The following is a 20034-nucleotide window of genomic DNA, read 5'->3' on the forward strand; positions in this document are numbered from 1 at the left end:
TAGGCCCTGGATTACTAGGCCCAGTCGTTAGGCCCTGGATTACTAGGCCCAGTCACTAGGCCCTGGATTACTAGGCCCAGTCACTAGGCCCTGGATTACTAGGCCCAGTCGTTAGGCCCTGGATTACTAGGCCCAGTCACTAGGCCCTGGATTACTAGGCCCAGTCACTAGGCCCTGGATTACTAGGCCCAGTCGTTAGGCCCTGATTTGCTACAGGCTCACTAGTCGCTGCCCCAGTGGAGCCAGCTGAATCTGGCCGTTAACTCAATCCACGTCTTTGGAAGAAATGAGAAACAATCCGAACACAATCCACATTTTAAAAAAGGACGGTTAGCGGTTAATTTGCTATACATTCACCACTGACTAAATAATCCAGTTATAGTAATAGACGTGAAAGTGTCTGTAAACATGGGCTATGGATTCACACGCAGTTCATGTGCCGCCCTCCTCCTCCTCCTCCTCCTTCGAGTGTTGTCCTCAGTACCCTCCAGGGTGGCTCCCCGGTTTGAACGGTCGGAGGGTGTCGGAGGAAGCAGGCGCCGCTGACACGTTTGCGGCGACGGCAACGTTACCCACAATTCAACGGCAGGCGCCCGCCAAAGGGGGGGAGGCCGGCCTTCTCTGTCCCTGCAGTCATCCGCACTGTCCGTGTCCTCCGTACTCGCTGGTTCCCCACCAAACTCCGCACCAGAGCGAACTGCCGGGCCACCGCTCCCAGTTAGAAACTCACCAAGGTGTAGACCATACTGAGGGGGAGAGAGGGAGAGAGAGAGAGATAGTGAGTGAGTGACGGAGGGAGAGAGAGAGAGGGAGAGTGAGGGACATGGAGAGGGAGAGTGAGAGGGAGAGAGGGAGAGGGGGAGAGGGGGAGAGGGAGAAAGAGGGAGAGAGAGAGGGAGAGTGAGTGACGGAGGGAGAGAGAGGGAGAGGGAGTGAGAGGGAGAGGGAGAGAGTGAGTGACAGAGGGGGAGAGTGAGGGAGAGTGAGTGACGGAGGGAGAGAGAGAGGGAGTGAGAGGGAGAGGGATATGGAGAGGGAGAGAGAGGGAGAGTGAGAGAGAGGGACAGAGTGAGTGACAGAGGGGGAGAGAGAGGGAGTGGGAGTGAGAGGGAGAGGGATATGGAGAGGGAGAGAGAGAGGGAGAGTGAGAGAGAGGGACAGAGTGAGTGACAGAGGGGGAGAGAGAGGGAGTGGGAGTGAGAGGGAGAGGGATATGGAGAGGGAGAGAGAGAGGGAGAGTGAGACAGAGGGAGAGAGTGAGTGACAGAGGGGGAGAGAGAGGGAGTGGGAGTGAGAGGGAGAGGGATATGGAGAGGGAGAGAGAGAGGGAGAGTGAGACAGAGGGAGAGAGTGAGTGACAGAGGGGGAGAGAAAGGGAGAGGGAGAGAGGGAGAGGGAGACAGAGGGACATGGAGAAGGAGAGAGAGAGAGAGGAAGAGTGAGTGAATGATGGAGGGAGAGAGATAGAGAGAGGGAGAGAAAGAATGAGTGAGTGACAGAGGGAGGGAGAGGGAGAGGGAGACAGAGGGACATGGAGATGGAGAGAGAGGAAGAGTGAGTGAATGATGGAGGGAGAGAGATAGAGAGGGAGAGAGAGAATGAGCGAGTGACAGAGGGAGAGGGAGGGAGAGGGAGAGAGAGAGAGAGGGAGAGTGAGTGATGGAGGGAGAGAGAGGGAGAGAGTGAATGCGTGATGGAGTGAGAGAGAGGGAGTGTGAGTGAGTGAATGACAGAGGGAGAGAGAGAGTGAGTGAGTGATGGAGAGAGAGAGGGAGAGAGAGTGATGGAGGGGGAGAGATGGAGGGAGTGAATGAGTGTGGAGAGAGAGGGAGAGGGACAGTGAGTGACGGAGAGAGAGAGAGAGGGAGAGTGAGTGACGGAAGGAGAGAGAGGGAGAGAGTGAATGAGTGATGGAGGGAGAGGGAGAGGGACAGTGAGTGAGTGGCAGAGGGAGAGAGAGGGAGAGTGAGTGACGGAGGGGGAGAGAGGGAGGGAGAGAGTGAATGAGTGATGGAGAGAGAGAGGGAGAGGGAGGGTGAGTGAGTGACGGAGGGAGAGAGAGTGAGTGATGGAAGGAGAGAGAGGGAGAGGGAGAGGGAGTGAGTGAGTGACAGAGGGAGAGAGCAAGAGAGAGGGAGAGATTGACAGAGGGAGAGAGAGGGAGAGAGAAAGAGAGAGTGAGTGACAGAGGGAGAGAGAGAGAGTGAGTAATGGAGGGACAGAGGGAGGGAGAGTGATGGAGGGACTCTCAAAGGTCCTCAGAACACCAAGTTTCCCCACTTCTCCCAACACCCTCATCTCTTCTGTAGCTTAGTCCCCAATATCGTGTTGTATTATAGAGAGAGGGAGGGAGAGGGAGGGAGGGAGAGGGAGAGGGAGAAAGAAATATACAGGGAGAGAGAGAGAGACAGAGAAAGAGAGACCGAGGACAAAATGATAGAAACGGATAGAGAGAAAAACAGAGGGACATAGAGGGAGAGAGAGTGTTAGTGTGTGAGACAGGACTAAGGGACAGAGAGAGAGGCAAAGAGAGCATAATGAGTTGGAGAGAAATAGTGTGAGACAGTGAGAGGGAGACAGAGACGGAGAGCGACAGACAGACAGAAAGAGAAAAGCAGAGAGCAACAGAGGTTAGGATAGTCGAGAAGGTGGAGACTGGAGGAGAGAGAGAAACAGAGAGGCAGCGAGAGATAAAGAGGGACAGATACATCGGGCAGAGAGACAGAGTGTGAGAGAGAGAGAGAGAGAGTGTGAGGGGGGGAGGGAATCTCCGAGAGACAATAACTGAATGCTGAGACCATTAGTCCCTCCTGTCCGAGTGTGCGGAACATTCCGGAGACTCTCTGCTCCCGCTAACCCCCCCAGCTGCCGAGCAGAGTACCCGAGGCAAGGCAGACGCTCAGCGGAGAGGACTGAGACCTTGCGCGAGGCAGCGAAACAATAACTTCACTGCCGCAAATAATCCAAAAGTCCAGAAGTGAAAACCTCAGCGATTTGATCCTTCCGCTGCTGTTATAGCAGCGTTATTTACAAGAGCACGGTCCGTTCACTTTGATGTGTGAAAATGACACTCATTTCAAAGGGGAAGACTCCCAAAATAAACCTGTAGATTTATTCACAAAGCACAGGAACAGTTCCTTCAGCCCTCCAAGCCTGTGCTCATCCTGATATCCCAACAAAACTAAAACTGTACTTACAGAATCCGTATCCTATTCCCATCCTATTCATTACTCATCTAATTGCCCCTTAATGTCACTATTGTACCCGTTCCCCCGGACAGCGAGTTCCAGACACTCACCACCCTCTGTGTAAAAAACTTGCCTCGCACATCGCCTCTAAACTCTTCCCCACGCACCCCCAGTACTTGAGTTCCCTACCCTAGGAAAGACTACCCGCTCTGTCCTTGTCCCTCATAATCTTCCAAACCCCTATCAGGTCAACCTCTGTCGTTCCAGTGAGAACAGACCAAGTTTCTCTGGCCTCTCCTCACAGCTAATATCCTCCAGGCCAGGCAATATCCTGGTAAACTTCTTCTGGATCCTCTCCACATCCCTCTGGTGACCAGAATTGGACACAATATTCCGTATGAGGCCTCACTAGGGTTCTACAAAGCTGCAACATGACTTGCCAATTTTTAAACTCAGTGCCCCGGCCGATGAAGGCAAGCATGCCGTATGCCTTCTTGACTCCCTTCTCCACCTGCACTGCCACTTTCAGTGATCTGTGTATCTGTACACCCAGATCCCTCTGCCTATCAATACTCTTAATGGTTCTGCCATTTCCTATATAACTCCGACATACATTGGACCTTCCAAAATGCACACCCACTTATCATTGGAAGCTTTGAGATTCAAGGCAGTTGGGTGCGATCAAGGGGGGAACCTGCATTTATATAGCACCTTCCTCAATCTCAATACATCCCAAAGCACTTCCCAGGCAGATGCTTACGACCCATTCACAGCAAACATGTAGATAACCGCATAGTAAGATCCCAGCAGAACTAAACCAGCTGAACTTAATCTGTTTCTGTTTTACTGATGTTGATTGAAGGGATTAATATTGTCTCCAGAGAACCAGGCAGAACGTTACCACCCCCACCACACACACGCCACATCCACAGCCACACACATCAGTCACACCCCACCCCACACAACCCCAACCACACCTCCCACACTGCTCACCTGCCCAATAGTAGCTGAGGGATCCCTTACATCCGGTCAAAGGGCAAGATTTAATTTACTGTCTCATCTACACTGCGCAACTGACCCTCTGACAGTGCGGCACTCCCTCAGCACTGACCCTCTGACAGTGCGGCGCTCCCTCAGCACTGACCCTCTGACAGTGCGGCGCTCCCTCAGCACTGACCCTCTGACAGTGCGGCACTCCCTCAGCACTGACCCTCTGACAGTGCGGCACTCCCTCAGCACTGACCCTCTGACAGTGCGGCGCTCCCTCAGCACTGACCCTCTGACAGTGCGGCACTCCCTCAGCACTGACCCTCTGACAGTGCGGCACTCCCTCAGCACTGACCCTCTGACAGTGCGGCACTCCCTCAGCACTGACCCTCTGACAGTGCGGCACTCCCTCAGCACTGACCCTCTGACAGTGTGGCACTCCCTCAGCACTGACCCTCTGACAGTGCGGCACTCCCTCAGCACTGACCCTCTGACAGTGCGGCACTCCCTCAGCACTGACCCTCTGACAGTGCGGCACTCCCTCAGCACTGACCCTCTGACAGTGCGGCACTCCCTCAGCACTGACCCTCTGACAGTGCGGCACTCCCTCAGCACTGACCCTCTGACAGTGCGGCACTCCCTCAGCACTGACCCTCTGACAGTGCGGCCCTCCCTCAGCACTGACCCTCTGACAGTGCGGCGCTCCCTCAGCACTGACCCTCTGACAGTGCGGCACTCCCTCAGCACTGACCCTCTGACAGTGCGGCACTCCCTCAGCACTGACCCTCTGACAATGTTATACTCCCTTAACACTGACCCAAGGACTAGGAGTAGGCCATTCTGCCCCTTGAACCTGTTCCGCCATTAACTCCCCTCCTACAGCTGATCTGCATCTTAACTCAGTATCGAACTGGAGTGCTGGGAGTGTTTGATGGGGGACAGTGTAGAGGGAGCTTTATCTGTATCTAACCCCGTGCTGTACCTGTCCTGGGAGTGTTTGATGGGGGGACAGTGTAGAGGGAGCTTTACTCTGTATCTAACCCCGTGCTGTACCTGTCCTGGGAGTGTTTGATGGGGGACAGTGTAGAGGGAGCTTTACTCTGTATCTAACCCCGTGCTGTACCTGTCCTGGGAGTGTTTGATGGGGACAGTGTAGAGGGAGCTTGACTCTGTATCTAACCCCGTGCTGTCCCTGTCCTGGGAGTGTTTGATGGGGGACAGTGTAGAGGGAGCTTTACTCTGTATCTAACCCTGTGCTGTACCTGTCCTGGGAGTGTTTGATGGGGGGGACAGTGTCGAGGGAGCTTTACTCTGTATCTAACCCCGTGCTGTCCCTGTCCTGGGAGTGTTTGATGGGGGACAGTGTAGAGGGAGCTTTACTCTGTATCTAACCCCGTGCTGTACCTGTCCTGGGAGTGTTTGATGGGGGGGACAGTGTCGAGGGAGCTTTACTCTGTATCTAACCCCGTGCTGTACCTGTCCTGGGAGTGTTTGATGGGGGAACAGTGTAGAGGGAGCTTTACTCTGTATCTAACCCCGTGCTGTACCTGTCCTGGGAGTGTTTGATGGGGGGACAGTGTAGAGGGAGCTTTACTCTGTATCTAACCCTGTGCTGTACCTCTCCTGGGAGTGTTTGATGGGGGGGACAGTGTAGAGGGAGCTTTACTCTGTATCTAACCCTGTGCTGTACCTGTCCTGGGAGTGTTTGATGGGGGGACAGTGTAGAGGGAGCTTTACTCTGTATCTAACCCCGTGCTGTACCTGTCCTGGGAGTGTTTGATGGGGGGGACAGTGTAGAGGGAGCTTTACTCTGTATCTAACCCCGTGCTGTACCTGTCCTGGGAGTGTTTGATGGGGGGGACAGTGTCGAGGGAGCTTTACTCTGTATCTAACCCCGTGCTGTACCTGTCCTGGGAGTGTTTGATGGGGGAACATTGTAGAGGGAGCTTTACTCTGTATCTAACCCCGTGCTGTACCTGTCCTGGGAGTGTTTGATGGGGGGACAGTGTAGAGGGAGCTTTACTCTGTATCTAACCCTGTGCTGTACCTCTCCTGGGAGTGTTTGATGGGGGGGACAGTGTAGAGGGAGCTTTACTCTGTATCTAACCCTGTGCTGTACCTGTCCTGGGAGTGTTTGATGGGGGGACAGTGTAGAGGGAGCTTTACTCTGTATCTAACCCCGTGCTGTACCTGTCTTGGGAGTGTTTGATGGGGGACAGTGTAGAGGGAGCTTTACTCTGTATCTAACCCTGTGCTGTCCCTGTCCTGGGAGTGTTTGATGGGGGGACAGTGTAGAGGGAGCTTTACTCTGTATCTAACCCCGTGCTGTACCTGTCCTGGGAGTGTTTGATGGGGACAGTGTAGAGGGAGCTTTACTCTGTATCTAACCCTGTGCTGTCCCTGTCCTGGGAGTGTTTGATGGGGACAGGAGTTGAGCTATCACCCAGGCACTGTTGGTGATATATTGTGATGGTCGTGATGCTAAAATCCTGCTGTAAGTGTAATGAGTTTGTGGACCTTTGTTTTATACAGGTTGTCGTGTGATTTCTCTCACTGGTAGAACAGTCATAATGCAGTTATTTAAATCAAATCATTTGGTTATATAAATATTAGCCTGCGAATTTCACACTGGCCTATTGCGTGGTGTTCTTTGTGTTTCACACAGTAAGAAGTCTCACAACACCAGGCTGTTTCACAGATCATTCAGATCTACCGCAGTCTGAACACAATAAAATACTGGAGCAGAATGAGGCCATTCTGCCCATCGAGTCTGCTCCGCCATGGCTGATAAGTTTCTCACCCCCATTCTCCCACCTTTTCCCTGTAACCTTTGACCCCCTCCCCAATCGGGACCCTATCTATCTCTGTCTCCGATACACTCAGTGACCCCGGCCTCCTCTGTGGCAACGAGTTCCACAGATTCACCCCCCCACCCTCCAGCTGAAGAAATCCCTCCCCATCTCGGTTCTAAAGGGTTGTCCCTTTACTCTGAGGCCGGGCCCTCGGATCCCAGTCTCTCCGACTCGTGGGAACATCTTCCCCGTGTCCACTCTATCCGGGGCCTTTCAGTATCCTGGAAGTTTCAATGAGATTCCCTCTCCCCCTCATCCTTCTAAACTCCATCGAGTTACAGACCCAGAATCCTCACACACTCCTCATACGTCAAGCCTTTCATTCCCGGGTTCTGGTGACCCTCCTCTGGACCCTCTCCAAGGCCGGCACACCCTTCCTTAGATACGGGGCCCAAAACTGCTCACATTATTCCAAATGGGGTCTGACCAGCCTCAGAAGTACATCCCTGCTCTTGTATTCTGGCCCTCTCGAAATGAATGCTCACATTTACATTTTTTTTAAGTATTCATTTGTGGGACACGGGTGTCACTGGCTGGGCCAGTATTTATTGCCCGTCCCGAGTTGCCCCTTGGAGGGTATTTGAGAGTCAACCCCATTGCTGTGGCTCTGGAGTCACATAAAGTTTAAAGGTTAAGCTTATTTAGAATCATCGAATCCCTGCAGTGCAGAAGGAGGCCATTCAGCCCATCGAGTTTGCACCGGCCACAATCCCACCCAGGCCCTTTCCCCATAACCCCAGGTATTTACTCTACCAACCACTGATACTAAGGGGCAATTTAGCATGGCCAATCCACCTAACCTACACATCTTTGGACACTAAGAGGCAATTTAGCATGGCCAATCCACCTAACCTGCACATCTTTGGACACTAAGAGGCAATTTAGCATGGCCAATCCACCTAACCTGCACATCTTTGGACACTAAGAGGCAATTTAGCATGGCCAATCCACCTAACCCAAACATGTTTGGACACTAAGAGGCAATTTAGCATGGCCAATCCACCTAACCCAAACATGTTTGGACTCTAAGGGGCAATTTAGCATGGCCAATCCACCTAACCTGCACATCTTTGGACACTAAGGGACAATTTAGCATGGCCAATCCACCTAACCTGCACATCTTTGGACACTAAGGGACAATTTAGCATGGCCAATCCACCTAACCCGCACATCTTTGGACACTAAGGGACAATTTAGCATGGCCAATCCACCTAACCCGCACATCTTTGGACACTAAGGGACAATTTAGCATGGCCAATCCACCTAACCCGCACATCTTTGGACACTAAGGGACAATTTACCATGGCCAATCCACCTAACCTACACATCTTTGGACACTAAGGGACAATTTAGCATGGCCAATCCACCTAACCTGCACATCTTTGGACACTAAGGGACAATTTAGCATGGCCAATCCACCTAACCTGCACATCTTTGGACACTAAGGGACAATTTAGCATGGCCAATCCACCTAACCTGCACATCTTTGGACACTAAGAGGCAATTTAGCATGGCCAATCCACCTAACCTACACATCTTTGGACACTAAGGGACAATTTAGCATGGCCAATCCACCTAACCTACACATCTTTGGACACTAAGGGACAATTTAGCATGGCCAATCCACCTAACCTACACATCTTTGGACACTAAGGGACAATTTAGCATGGCCAATCCACCTAACCTACACATCTTTGGACACTAAGGGGCAATTTAGCATGGCCAATCCACCCAACCTACACATCTTCGGACTGTGGGAGGAAACCGGAGCACCCGGAGGAAACCCATGCAGACAAGGAGATAACGTACAGACTCCACACAGACAGTGACCGAAGTTGGGAATCGAACCCTGATCCCTGGCGCTGTGAGGCAGCAGTGCTAACCACTGTGCCACCATGCCACCTCACTCACTGTGCCACATGTAGGCCAGACTGGGGTAAGGACGACAGATTTCCTTCCCTAGAGGGAACCAGGTGGCTTTTTTCCGACAGTGGGCCATCAGTAGATTCTTGATCCCAGTTTTTTTTATTGAATTCAAATCCCACCATCTGCTGTGGCCGGATTCGAACCCGGGACCCCAGAACATTAGCTGAATTTCTGGATTAATAGTTTTTGATAATACCACTAGGCCACCGCCTCCACCAAAGATGTGTAGGTAAGGTGGATTGGCCGTGCTAAATTGTCCCTTCGTGTCCAAAGATGTGTAGGTTAGGTGGATTGGCCATGCTAAATTGCCCCTTATTGTCCAAAGATGTGTAGGTTAGGTGGATTGGCCATGCTAAATTGTCCCTTAGTGTCCAAAGATGTGCGGGTTAGGTGGATTGGCCATGCTAAATTGTCCCTTAGTGTCCAAAGATGTGCGGGTTAGGTGGATTGGCCATGCCAAATTGTCCCTTAGTGTCCAAAGATGTGCGGGTTAGGTGGATTGGCCATGCCAAATTGTCCCTTAGTGTCCAAAGATGTGCGGGTTAGGTGGATTGGCCATGCTAAATTGTCCCTTAGTGTCCAAAAATGTGCAGGTTGGGTGGATTGGCCATGCTAAATTGCCCCTTAGTGTCCAAAAACGTGCAGGTTAGGGTGGATTGGCCATGCTAAATTGTCCCTTAGTGTCCAAAGATGTGCGGGTTTGGTGGATTGGCCATGCTAAATTGTCCCTTAGTGTCCAAAGATGTGCGGGTTTGGTGGATTGGCCATGCTAAATTGTCCCTTAGTGTCCAAAGATGTGCGGGTTTGGTGGATTGGCCATGCTAAATTGTCCCTTAGTGTCCAAAGTTGTGCAGGTTTGGTGGATTGGCCATGCTAAATTGTCCCTTAGTGTCCAAAGATGTGCGGGTTTGGTGGATTGGCCATGCTAAATTGTCCCTTAGTGTCCAAAGATGTGCAGGTTAGGGTGGATTGGCCATGCTAAATTGCCCCTTAGTGTCCAAAGATGTGCATGGGTATCGCAAGCTGGGACAGCATTTATTGCCCATTCCTAGTTGCCCTTGAACTGAGTGGCTTGCTGGACTATTTCAGAGCACATTTGAGAGTCAACCACATTGCTGTCACTCTGGAGTCACGTGTATTTTATTTGTTAGTGTCACAAGTAGGCTTACATTCACACTGCAATGAAGTTACTGTGAAAATCCCCTGGTCGCCACACTCCTGTTTGGGAGAATTTAGCATCTAACCAGCATGTGTTATGGACTGTGGGAGGAAATTGGAGCACCCAGAGGAAACCCACGCAGACACGGGGACGATGTGCAGGCTCCACACAGACAGTGACCCGAGCCGGGAATCGAACCCAGGTCCCTGGCGCTGTGAGGTCGCAGCGCTAACCCACTGTGTCACTGTGCTGTCTCGGGCAGACCAGGGTAAGGACGGCAGATTTCCTTCCCTGAAGGGGACATTAGTGAACCAGGTGGGTTTATCTGACAATTGACAATGGTTTCATGGCATGGTGATTAGCGCTGCTGCCCCACAGAGCCGGGGACTTGGGTTCGATTCCCAGCTTGGGTCACTGTCTGTGCGGAGTCTGCACATTCTCCTCGTGTCTGCGTGGGTTTCCTCCGGGTGCTCCGGTTTCCTCCCACAGTCTGAAAGACGTGCTGGTTAGGGTGCTAAATTCTCCCTCGGTGTAACCCGAACAGGAGTGTGGTGACTAGGGGGATTTTCACAGTAACTTCACTGCAGTGTTAATGTCAGTGACACTAATAAATAGAAGACAATAGATTCTTAACTTTTTATTGAATTCAAATTCCACCATCTGCCGTGGCGGGATCCGAACCCGGGTCCCCCAGAACATTAGCCGAGTTTCTGCCTGGATAGTCTAGCGATAATATCACAAGGCCATCACATGTTAAGCTAAAACCAAAAGAGATAACGCTGGAAAATCTCAGCGGGTCTGACAGCATCTGTAAGGAGAGAAAAGAGCTGACGTTTCGAGTCCAGGTGACCCTTTGTCAAAGCTAAAAGGCAGAGGAACATAGAACATAGAACATTACAGCGCAGAACAGGCCCTTCGGCCCACGATGTTGCGCCGACCAGTTAAAAAAAAACAACACCAATGACCCACTAACCTAAACCAATCCCTTTTCGTCCATAAACCTGTCCACAGACCTCTTAAACGCCCCCAAACTAGGCGCATTTACAACTGCAGCAGGCAGGGCATTCCAATCCCTCACCACCCTCTGGGTAAAGAACCTACCCCTGACATCTGTCCTATAACTACCCCCCCTTAATTTAAAGCCATGCCCCCTCGTGCTAGATTTTTCCATCAGAGGAAAAAGGCTATCACTATCCACCCTATCTAAACCTCTAATCATCTTATATGTTTCAATAAGATCCCCTCTTAGCCGCCTTCTTTCCAGCGAAAACAACCCCAAATCCCTCAGTCTCTCCTCATAGGATCTCCCCTCCATACCAGGCAACATCCTGGTAAACCTCCTCTGCACCCTCTCCAAAGCCTCCACATCCTTCCTGTAATGTGGGGACCAGAACTGCACACAATACTCCAAGTGCGGCCGCACCAGAGTTGTGTACAGTTGCAACATAACGCTACGACTCCTAAATTCAATCCCCCTACCAATAAACGCCAAGACACTGTATGCCTTCTTAACAACCTTATCTACTTGATTCCCAACTTTCAGGGATCTATGTACACATACACCTAGATCCCTCTGCTCCTCCACACTATTCAAAGTCTTCCCGTTAGCCCTATACTCAACACATCTGTTATTCCTACCAAAGTGAATTACCTCACATTTCTCTGCATTAAACTCCATCCGCCACCTCTCGGCCCAGCTCTGCAACCTGTCTAAGTCTTCCTGCAAACTATGACACCCTTCCTCACTATCTACCACACCTCCGACTTTGGTGTCATCAGCAAATTTACTGATCCACCCAACTATACCCTCATCCAGATCATTAATAAAAATCACAAACAGCAGTGGCCCCAACACAGATCCCTGAGGCACACCACTTGTAACTGAACTCCATGATGAATATTTACCGTCAACCACTACCCTCTGTCTCCTATCCGCTAGCCAATTCCTGATCCAGTTCCCTAGATCACCCCCAATCCCATACATCTGCATTTTGTGCAGAAGCCTACCATGGTGAACCTTATCAAACGCCTTACTAAAATCCATATACACCACGTCCACTGCCTTACCCCCATCCGCCTCTTTGGTCACTTTCTCAAAAAACTCAATAAGGTTAGTAAGGCACGACCTACCCGCCACAAAACCATGCTGACTATCTCCAATCAACTCATTACTCTCCAAATAACTATAAATCCTATCCCGAATAATTTTTTCCAAAACCTTGCCCACAACAGAAGTGAGACTCACTGGTCTATAATTCCCGGGGAAGTCTCTGTTCCCCTTCTTAAACAATGGGACAACATTCGCTAACCTCCAATCATCTGGTACTATACCAGAGGCCAACGACGACCTGAAGATCAGAGCCAGAGGCTCTGCAATCACTTCTCTTGCCTCCCAGAGAATCCTGGGGTAAATCCCATCCGGACCAGGGGACTTATCTATTTTCAGACCCTCCAGGAAGTGGGAGTTATTTAGACTGCAGGGGGAGGGAATGAAAGATGAGTCATAGAAACCAGGGGAAAGTCTGCTAATGGCAGCCCGTAAAGAGAATAAAGAGCCAAACGGCAGGAAGGTGGGATCAGAGGGTGAGCTGTGACGGATGACGATGTGAGGGGAAGGGGGGGAGATGAGTGGGAAATGGGAAAGGAGAAGCAAAGGGGGGAGAAAAGGTAAGGAAAGGAGATTAAAATAAGGGGAAGGAGTGCGGAGAATAGAAAAAATGAAGAAACAAAATGGAGAAGGAGGTAGTAAAAAAGTTAAACTCCCTCCACCACCGACACACAGTGACAGCAGTGTGTACCATCTACAAGATGCACTGCAGCGACTCGCCAAGGCTCCTTCCACAGCACCTTCCAAACCCACCACCTCTACCACCTAGAAGGACAAGGGGCAGAGAGAGAGAGAGAGAGAGAGAAAGAGAGGGAGAAAAAGAGAGAGATAGAGAGAGACAGAGACATACAGAGAGATAGAGAGAGACAGAGACAGATAGAAAGACAGAGAGAAAGAGAGAAACAGAGAGAGACAGAGATAGAGGGAGAGAAAGATAGAGATAGAGAAAGAGAGTGATAGAGAGACAGACAGAGAGAAAAATAGAGAGAGAGAAAGAGATAGAGAGAGACAGAAAGAGATAGAGATAAAGAAACAGAGAGAGACAGAGAGAGGCAGAGACAGAGAAACAGACAGAGACAGAGATAGAGAGACAGAGAGAGACAAAGGGAGACAGAGAGGGAGAGAGAGACAGGGAAAGATAGAGAGAGACAGAGATAGAGAAACAGAGAGAGACAGAGAGAGAGAGGGGGAGAGAGAGACAAAGATAGAGAGAGACAGAGAGAGAGAGAGAGAGACAGAGAGAGAGAGACAGAGAGAAAGAAGTGATGGGGCCAGTTCCTGCCATCATCACTGATCTTTTCTCCTCTCTCACTCACTGATACAGAGCCCTGTGTAAATCTGGCCCACCACCCTTGGCCATCTTTGTTTGTGCAGATCCCCCACCCCCCAGCCCCTGCCCTGCCCTGCCCCCCTCTCGCCCCTGGGCTGGTCACTCTTACCTGTACAGGTAGTAGAAGAAGGAGATGAGATAGAAGCAGAGTTTGCACCACGATTCTTTCTGGTAATAGTTCAGGATTTCGGCACTCATCACCGAGGCAGGGTCGTACAACAGCTCCGAGCCATCAGCGGGGCGGTGGAAGTACCTGGATAGAGAGACAGACAGAGACAGAGACAGACAGACAGACAGAGAGACGAGAGAGAGACAGACAGAGACAGAGGGAGAGAGAGAGAGAGACAGAGAGAGAGAGACAGAGAGAGAGAGACAGAGAGAGAGAGAGAGAGAGACAGACAGAGAGGGAGAGAAACAGAGAGAGAGAGACAGAGAGATAGAGGGAGATGGAGAGAGAGACAGAAGGAGAGAGAGGAGAGACAGAGAGAGAGAGAAATCAGCAGAGAGAGAGAGAGAGACAGGAGGAAAGAGAGAGAGAGAAAGAAAGGGAGGGACAGAGAGAGAGAAAGAGAGACAGAGAGACAGACACAGAGAGGGAGAGACACAGACAGAGATACAGAGAGAGAGAGAGACAGAGAGAGAAACACAGTGAGAGACAGAGAGAGAAACACAGAGAGAGACAGAGAGAGAGACAAAGAGAGAGAGAAGGAAAGAGAGATTCAGAGAGAGGGACAAAGAGAGAGAGAGAGTGAGAGACAGAGACAGAGACACACAGAGACAGAGAGAGAGAGACAGAGACAGAGAGAGTCAGAGAGAGAGAGAGACAGAGAGAGAGAGAGATACAGAGAGACAGAGAGAGAGAGACAGAGAGAGAGAGAGATACAGAGAGACAGAGAGAGAGAGAGAGAGAGAGAGAGAGAGAGAGACAGAGAGACAGAGAGAGAGAGAGAGAGAGAGTCAGGGGGCAAGCTTGCAGAGATTTCCGAGCACAATTCACCAGACCGATCGAAATACCACACCGACGCCACGATGGAGGGAGTGGGGTGACGGGGGGGGGGGGGGGGGGGGGGGGGAGGTGATGTTAGTTTACCCCACAAAGTGACAGGATGAAATATCCCACACTGCAGTATCAGTCTGTCTGCCACAGCAGTACCAGAACACTTACACTCCCATTTCATACACACAGGAGATACTCCCTGACTCAGCAGGTAATTAACACCTCAATCAGGGAGCTCATACTCCCAGGGACACATCTTAAAGTTTTAAAGTTTATTTATTAGCATCACAAGTCAGCTTACATTAGCACTGGCAATGAAGTTACTGTGAAAATCCCCTAGTCGCCACACTCTGGTGCCTGGTCAGGTACGCTGGGGTAGAATTTAGCACGGCCAATCCACCCTAACCTGCACATCTTTCAGGCTGTGGGAGGAAACTGGAGCACCTGGAGGAAACCCATGCAGACACGGGGAGGATGTGCAGAATCCGCACAGACAGCGACCCAAGCCTGGACTCGAACCTGGGTCCCTGGCACTGTGAGGCAGCAGTGCTAACCCACTGTGCCACCGTGCTACCACAGGGCATGCTATCAAAGTTTTCCATCTTGTACTCATCAGGACAGGCTCTCCAGGGGGTATTGCCCTGGGAACAACAATTTCCACTGCCTGGGCATATGAATGGATTCCAATTGGCCAAAGCTTTGTGGCAGAGAATGCACCAGGGGACAGTTAACTGCAAGCTGATTCTGGACGACTCACCTCCATAGATGATAGAAGAGTAGGGGTATGTTCAGGCCCAGGGTCACCCACTCCCCGCGCACATGAACATGACACAGAACAGGCCATGGATGGAATATTCCGGAAGCACCAGCTGAAATAGGAAGCAGAAACAAAATCGGAATTACTACAATGCTAATGAAGTGTTCGGGAGTCTCTGAGGAATCACAGAAACCCCAGAGTACAGAGAGAGGCCATTCGGCCCACTGAGTCTGCACCAACCACAATCTTACCCCATTTCCTTATACATTTAACCCACTAATCCTGCTAACCTATACATCTCAGGATACTAAGGGGCAATTTTAGCATGGCCAATCAACCTAACTTGCACTTCTTTGAATTGTGGCAGAAAACCAGAGCACCCAGAGGAAACCCACGCAGACACGGGGAGAATGTGCAAACTCCACACAGTCAGTGACCCGAGCCAGGAATCGAATCCAGGTCGCTGGAGCTGTGAAGCAGCAGTGCTAACCCACTGTGCTACCGTGTCACCCCAGATCTGAGAAGTCCAGATCCGTCTGAAAGATCTGCAAGTAGGACATGGGCAAGGCAATGTACTCTCTGCAGCCATTTTGTACCACGCAAGGAACACGGCCTGGGGCGAGAGAGGGGTAAAAGACCCAGGCTGTGTTAGTCGAGAGAGGGAGCAGGGAAACTCTGACACTCGCTCCAACAGGAGTGGGGAGAATGTGGGACTCGTTCGAACAGGGAGTGGGGAGAATGTGGGACTTGCTCCCACGGGGAGTGGGGGAGAATGTGGGACTCACTCCCACGGGGAGTGGGGAGAATGTGGGACTCACTCCCACGGGGAGTGGGGGAGAATGTGGGACTCACTCCCACGGGGAGTGGGGGAGAATGTGGGACTCGCTCCCACGGGGAGTGGGGGAGAATGTGGGACTCGCTCCCACGGGGGAGTGGGGGAGAATGTGGGACTCGCTCCCACGGGGGGAGTGGGGGAGAATGTGGGACTCACTCCCACGGGGAGTGGGGGAGAATGTGGGACTCGCTCCCACGGGGGGAGTGGGGGAGAATGTGGGACTCACTCCCACGGGGGGAGTGGGGGAGAATGTGGGACTCACTCCCACGGGGAGTGGGGGAGAATGCGGGACTCGCTCCCACGGGGGGAGTGGGGGGAGAATGTGGGACTCGCTCCCACGGGGGGAGTGGGGGAGAATGTGGGACTCGCTCCCACGGGGGGAGTGGGGGAGAATGTGGGACTCGTTCCCACGGGGAGTGGGGGAGAATGTGGGACTCACTCCCACGGGGGGGGAGTGGGGGAGAATGTGGGACTCACTCCCACGGGGAGTGGGGGAGAATGTGGGACTCGCTCCCACGGGGAGTGGAGAGAATGTGGGACTCGCTCCCACGGGGGGAGTGGGGGAGAATGTGGGACTCGTTCCCACGGGGAGTGGAGAGAATGTGGGACTCGCTCCCACGGGGGAGTGGGGAGAATGTGGGACTCGTTCCCACGGGGGGAGTGGGGGAGAATGTGGGACTCGTTCCCACGGGGGGAGTGGGGGAGAATGTGGGACTCGTTCCCACGGGGGGAGTGGGGGAGAATGTGGGACTCACTCCCACGGGGAGTGGGGGAGAATGTGGGACTCACTCCCACGGGGAGTGGGGGAGAATGTGGGACTCGCTCCCACGGGGGAGTGGGGGAGAATGTGGGACTCGCTCCCACGGGGGGAGTGGGGGAGAATGTGGGACTCACTCCCACGGGGAGTGGAGAGAATGTGGACCTCGCTCCCACGGGGGGAGTGGGGGAGAATGTGGGACTCGTTCCCACGGGGGAGTGGGGGAGAATGTGGGACTCGTTCCCACGGGGGGAGTGGGGGAGAATGTGGGACTCGTTCCCACGGGGGGAGTGGGGGAGAATGTGGGACTCGTTCCCACGGGGGAGTGGGGGAGAATGTGGGACTCGCTCCCACGGGGGGAGTGGGGGGAGAATGTGGGACTCGTTCCCACGGGGGGAGTGGGGGAGAATGTGGGACTCGCTCCATGGGAGTGGGGGAGAATGTGGGACTCGCTCCCACGGGGGGAGTGGGGGGAGAATGTGGGACTCGTTCCCACGGGGGGAGTGGGGGGAGAATGTGGGACTCGCTCCCATGGGGAGTGGGGGAGAATGTGGGACTCGCTCCCACGGGGGGAGTGGGGGAGAATGTGGGACTCGCTCCCACGGGGGGAGTGGGGGAGAATGTGGGACTCCCTCCCACGGGGGAGTGGGGGAGAATGTGGGACTCACTCCCACGGGGAGTGGGGAGAATGTGGGACTCGCTCCCACGGGGGGAGTGGGGGAGAATGTGGGACTCACTCCCACGGGGGAGTGGGGGAGAATGTGGGACTCACTCCCACGGGGGGAGTGGGGGAGAATGTGGGACTCACTCCCACGGGGGGAGTGGGGGAGAATGTGGGACTCACTCCCACGGGGAGTGGGGGAGAATGTGGGACTCACTCCCACGGGGAGTGGGGGAGAATGCGGGACTCGCTCCCACGGGGGAGTGGGGGAGAATGTGGGACTCGCTCCCACGGGGGGAGTGGGGGAGAATGTGGGACTCGCTCCCACGGGGGGAGTGGGGGAGAATGTGGGACTCGTTCCCACGGGGAGTGGGGAGAATGTGGGACTCACTCCCACGGGGAGTGGGGGAGAATGTGGGACTCACTCCCACGGGGAGTGGGGAGAATGTGGGACTCGTTCCCACGGGGGGAGTGGGGAGAATGTGGGACTCGCTCCCACGGGGGGAGTGGGGAGAATGTGGGACTCACTCCCACGGGGGGAGTGGGGGAGAATGTGGGACTCACTCCCACGGGGAGTGGGGGAGAATGTGGGACTCACTCCCACGGGGAGTGGGGAGAATGTGGGACTCGCTCCCACGGGGGGAGTGGGGGAGAATGTGGGACTCGCTCCCACGGGGGGAGTGGGGGGAGAATGTGGGACTCACTCCCACGGGGGGAGTGGGGGAGAATGTGGGACTCACTCCCATGGGGGGAGTGGGGAGAATGTGGGACTCACTCCCACGGGGAGTGGGGGAGAATGTGGGACTCACTTCCACGGGGAGTGGGGGGAGAATGTGGGACTCACTCCCACGGGGGGAGTGGGGGAGAATGTGGGACTCGCTCCCACGGGGGGAGTGGGGGAGAATGTGGGACTCACTCCCACGGGGGGAGTGGGGGAGAATGTGGGACTCGCTCCCACGGGGGGGAGTGGGGGAGAATGTGGGACTCGCTCCCACGGGGGGGAGTGGGGGAGAATGTGGGACTCGCTCCCACGGGGGGAGTGGGGGAGAATGTGGGACTCGTTCTCACGGGGAGTGTGGGAGAATGTGGGACTCACTCCCATGGGGGAGTGGGGGAGAATGTGGGACTCGCTCCCACGGGGGGAGTGGGGGAGAATGTGGGACTCGCTCCCACGGGGAGTGGGGAGAATGTGGGACTCGCTCCCACGGGGGGGAGTGGGGGAGAATGTGGGACTCACTCCCACGGGGGGGAGTGGGGGAGAATGTGGGACTCGCTCCCACGGGGGGAGTGGGGGAGAATGTGGGACTCGCTCCCACGGGGGGAGTGGGGGAGAATGTGGGACTCACTCCCACGGGGAGTGGGGGAGAATGTGGGACTCGCTCCCACGGGGAGTGGGGGAGAATGTGGGACTCGCTCCCACGGGGGAGTGGGGGAGAATGTGGGACTCGCTCCCACGGGGGAGTGGGGGAGAATGTGGGACTCGCTCCCACGGGGAGTGGGGGAGAATGTGGGACTCGCTCCCACGGGGGGAGTGGGGGAGAATGTGGGACTCACTCCCACGGGGAGTGGGGGAGAATGTGGGACTCGCTCCCACGGGGAGTGGGGGAGAATGTGGGACTCGCTCCCACGGGGGAGTGGGGGAGAATGTGGGACTCGCTCCCACGGGGAGTGGGGAGAATGTGGGACTCGCTCCCACGGGGGGAGTGGGGGAGAATGTGGGACTCGCTCCCACGGGGGGAGTGGGGGAGAATGTGGGACTCGCTCCCACGGGGGAGTGGGGGAGAATGTGGGACTCACTTCCACGGGGGGAGTGGGGGGAGAATGTGGGACTCACTCCCACGGGGGGAGTGGGGGAGAATGTGGGACTCGCTCCCACGGGGGGAGTGGGGGAGAATGGTGGGACTCACTCCCACGGGGGAGTGGGGGAGAATGTGGGACTCACTCCCACGGGGGGAGTGGGGAGAATGTGGGACTCACTCCCACGGGGAGTGGGGAGAATGTGGGACTCACTCCCACGGGGGGGAGTGGGGGAGAATGTGGGACTCACTCCCACGGGGGGAGTGGGGGAGAATGTGGGACTCACTCCCACGGGGGGAGTGGGGGAGAATGTGGGACTCGCTCCCACGGGGGGAGTCGGGGAGAATGTGGGACTCGCTCCCCACGGGGGGAGTGGGGGAGAATGTGGGACTCGCTCCCACGGGGGAGTGGGGGAGAATGTGGGACTCGCTCCCACGGGGGGAGTCGGGGAGAATGTGGGACTCGCTCCCACGGGGAGTGGGGGAGAATGTGGGACTCGCTCCCACGGGGGGAGTGGGGGAGAATGTGGGACTCGCTCCCACGGGGGGAGTGGGGAGAATGTGGGACTCGCTCCCACGGGGAGTGGGGGAGACGGCCGTGCTAAAATCCCCCTCAAGGTTACCCGAATAGACACCAGAATGTGGGAATTTTCACAGTAACTTCATTGCCGAGTTAGAGTCA

At 54.2% G+C, this 20034-nt stretch overlaps 1 protein-coding gene across 1 annotated transcript; it reads right to left on the minus strand.

The window, feature by feature from the left end:
- Positions 1 to 360: 360 nt before the first annotated feature.
- Positions 361 to 15415, minus strand: LOC145339731 (protein cornichon homolog 2-like; the record flags this gene model as incomplete). The annotated part of the gene is given in 4 exon segments (XM_080184256.1): positions 361 to 746; positions 13659 to 13802; positions 15304 to 15358; positions 15361 to 15415. Coding segments are annotated over 4 exon segments (282 nt in total), but the record flags the coding sequence as incomplete, so codon positions are not given.
- Between the last annotated feature and the right edge of the window lie 4619 nt (positions 15416 to 20034).

This window comes from Carcharhinus amblyrhynchos, unplaced genomic scaffold, assembly GCF_965287045.1.
Source record: "Carcharhinus amblyrhynchos unplaced genomic scaffold, sCarAmb.v2.hapA scaffold_642, whole genome shotgun sequence".
In the NCBI taxonomy this organism is placed as follows: domain Eukaryota; kingdom Metazoa; phylum Chordata; class Chondrichthyes; order Carcharhiniformes; family Carcharhinidae; genus Carcharhinus; species Carcharhinus amblyrhynchos.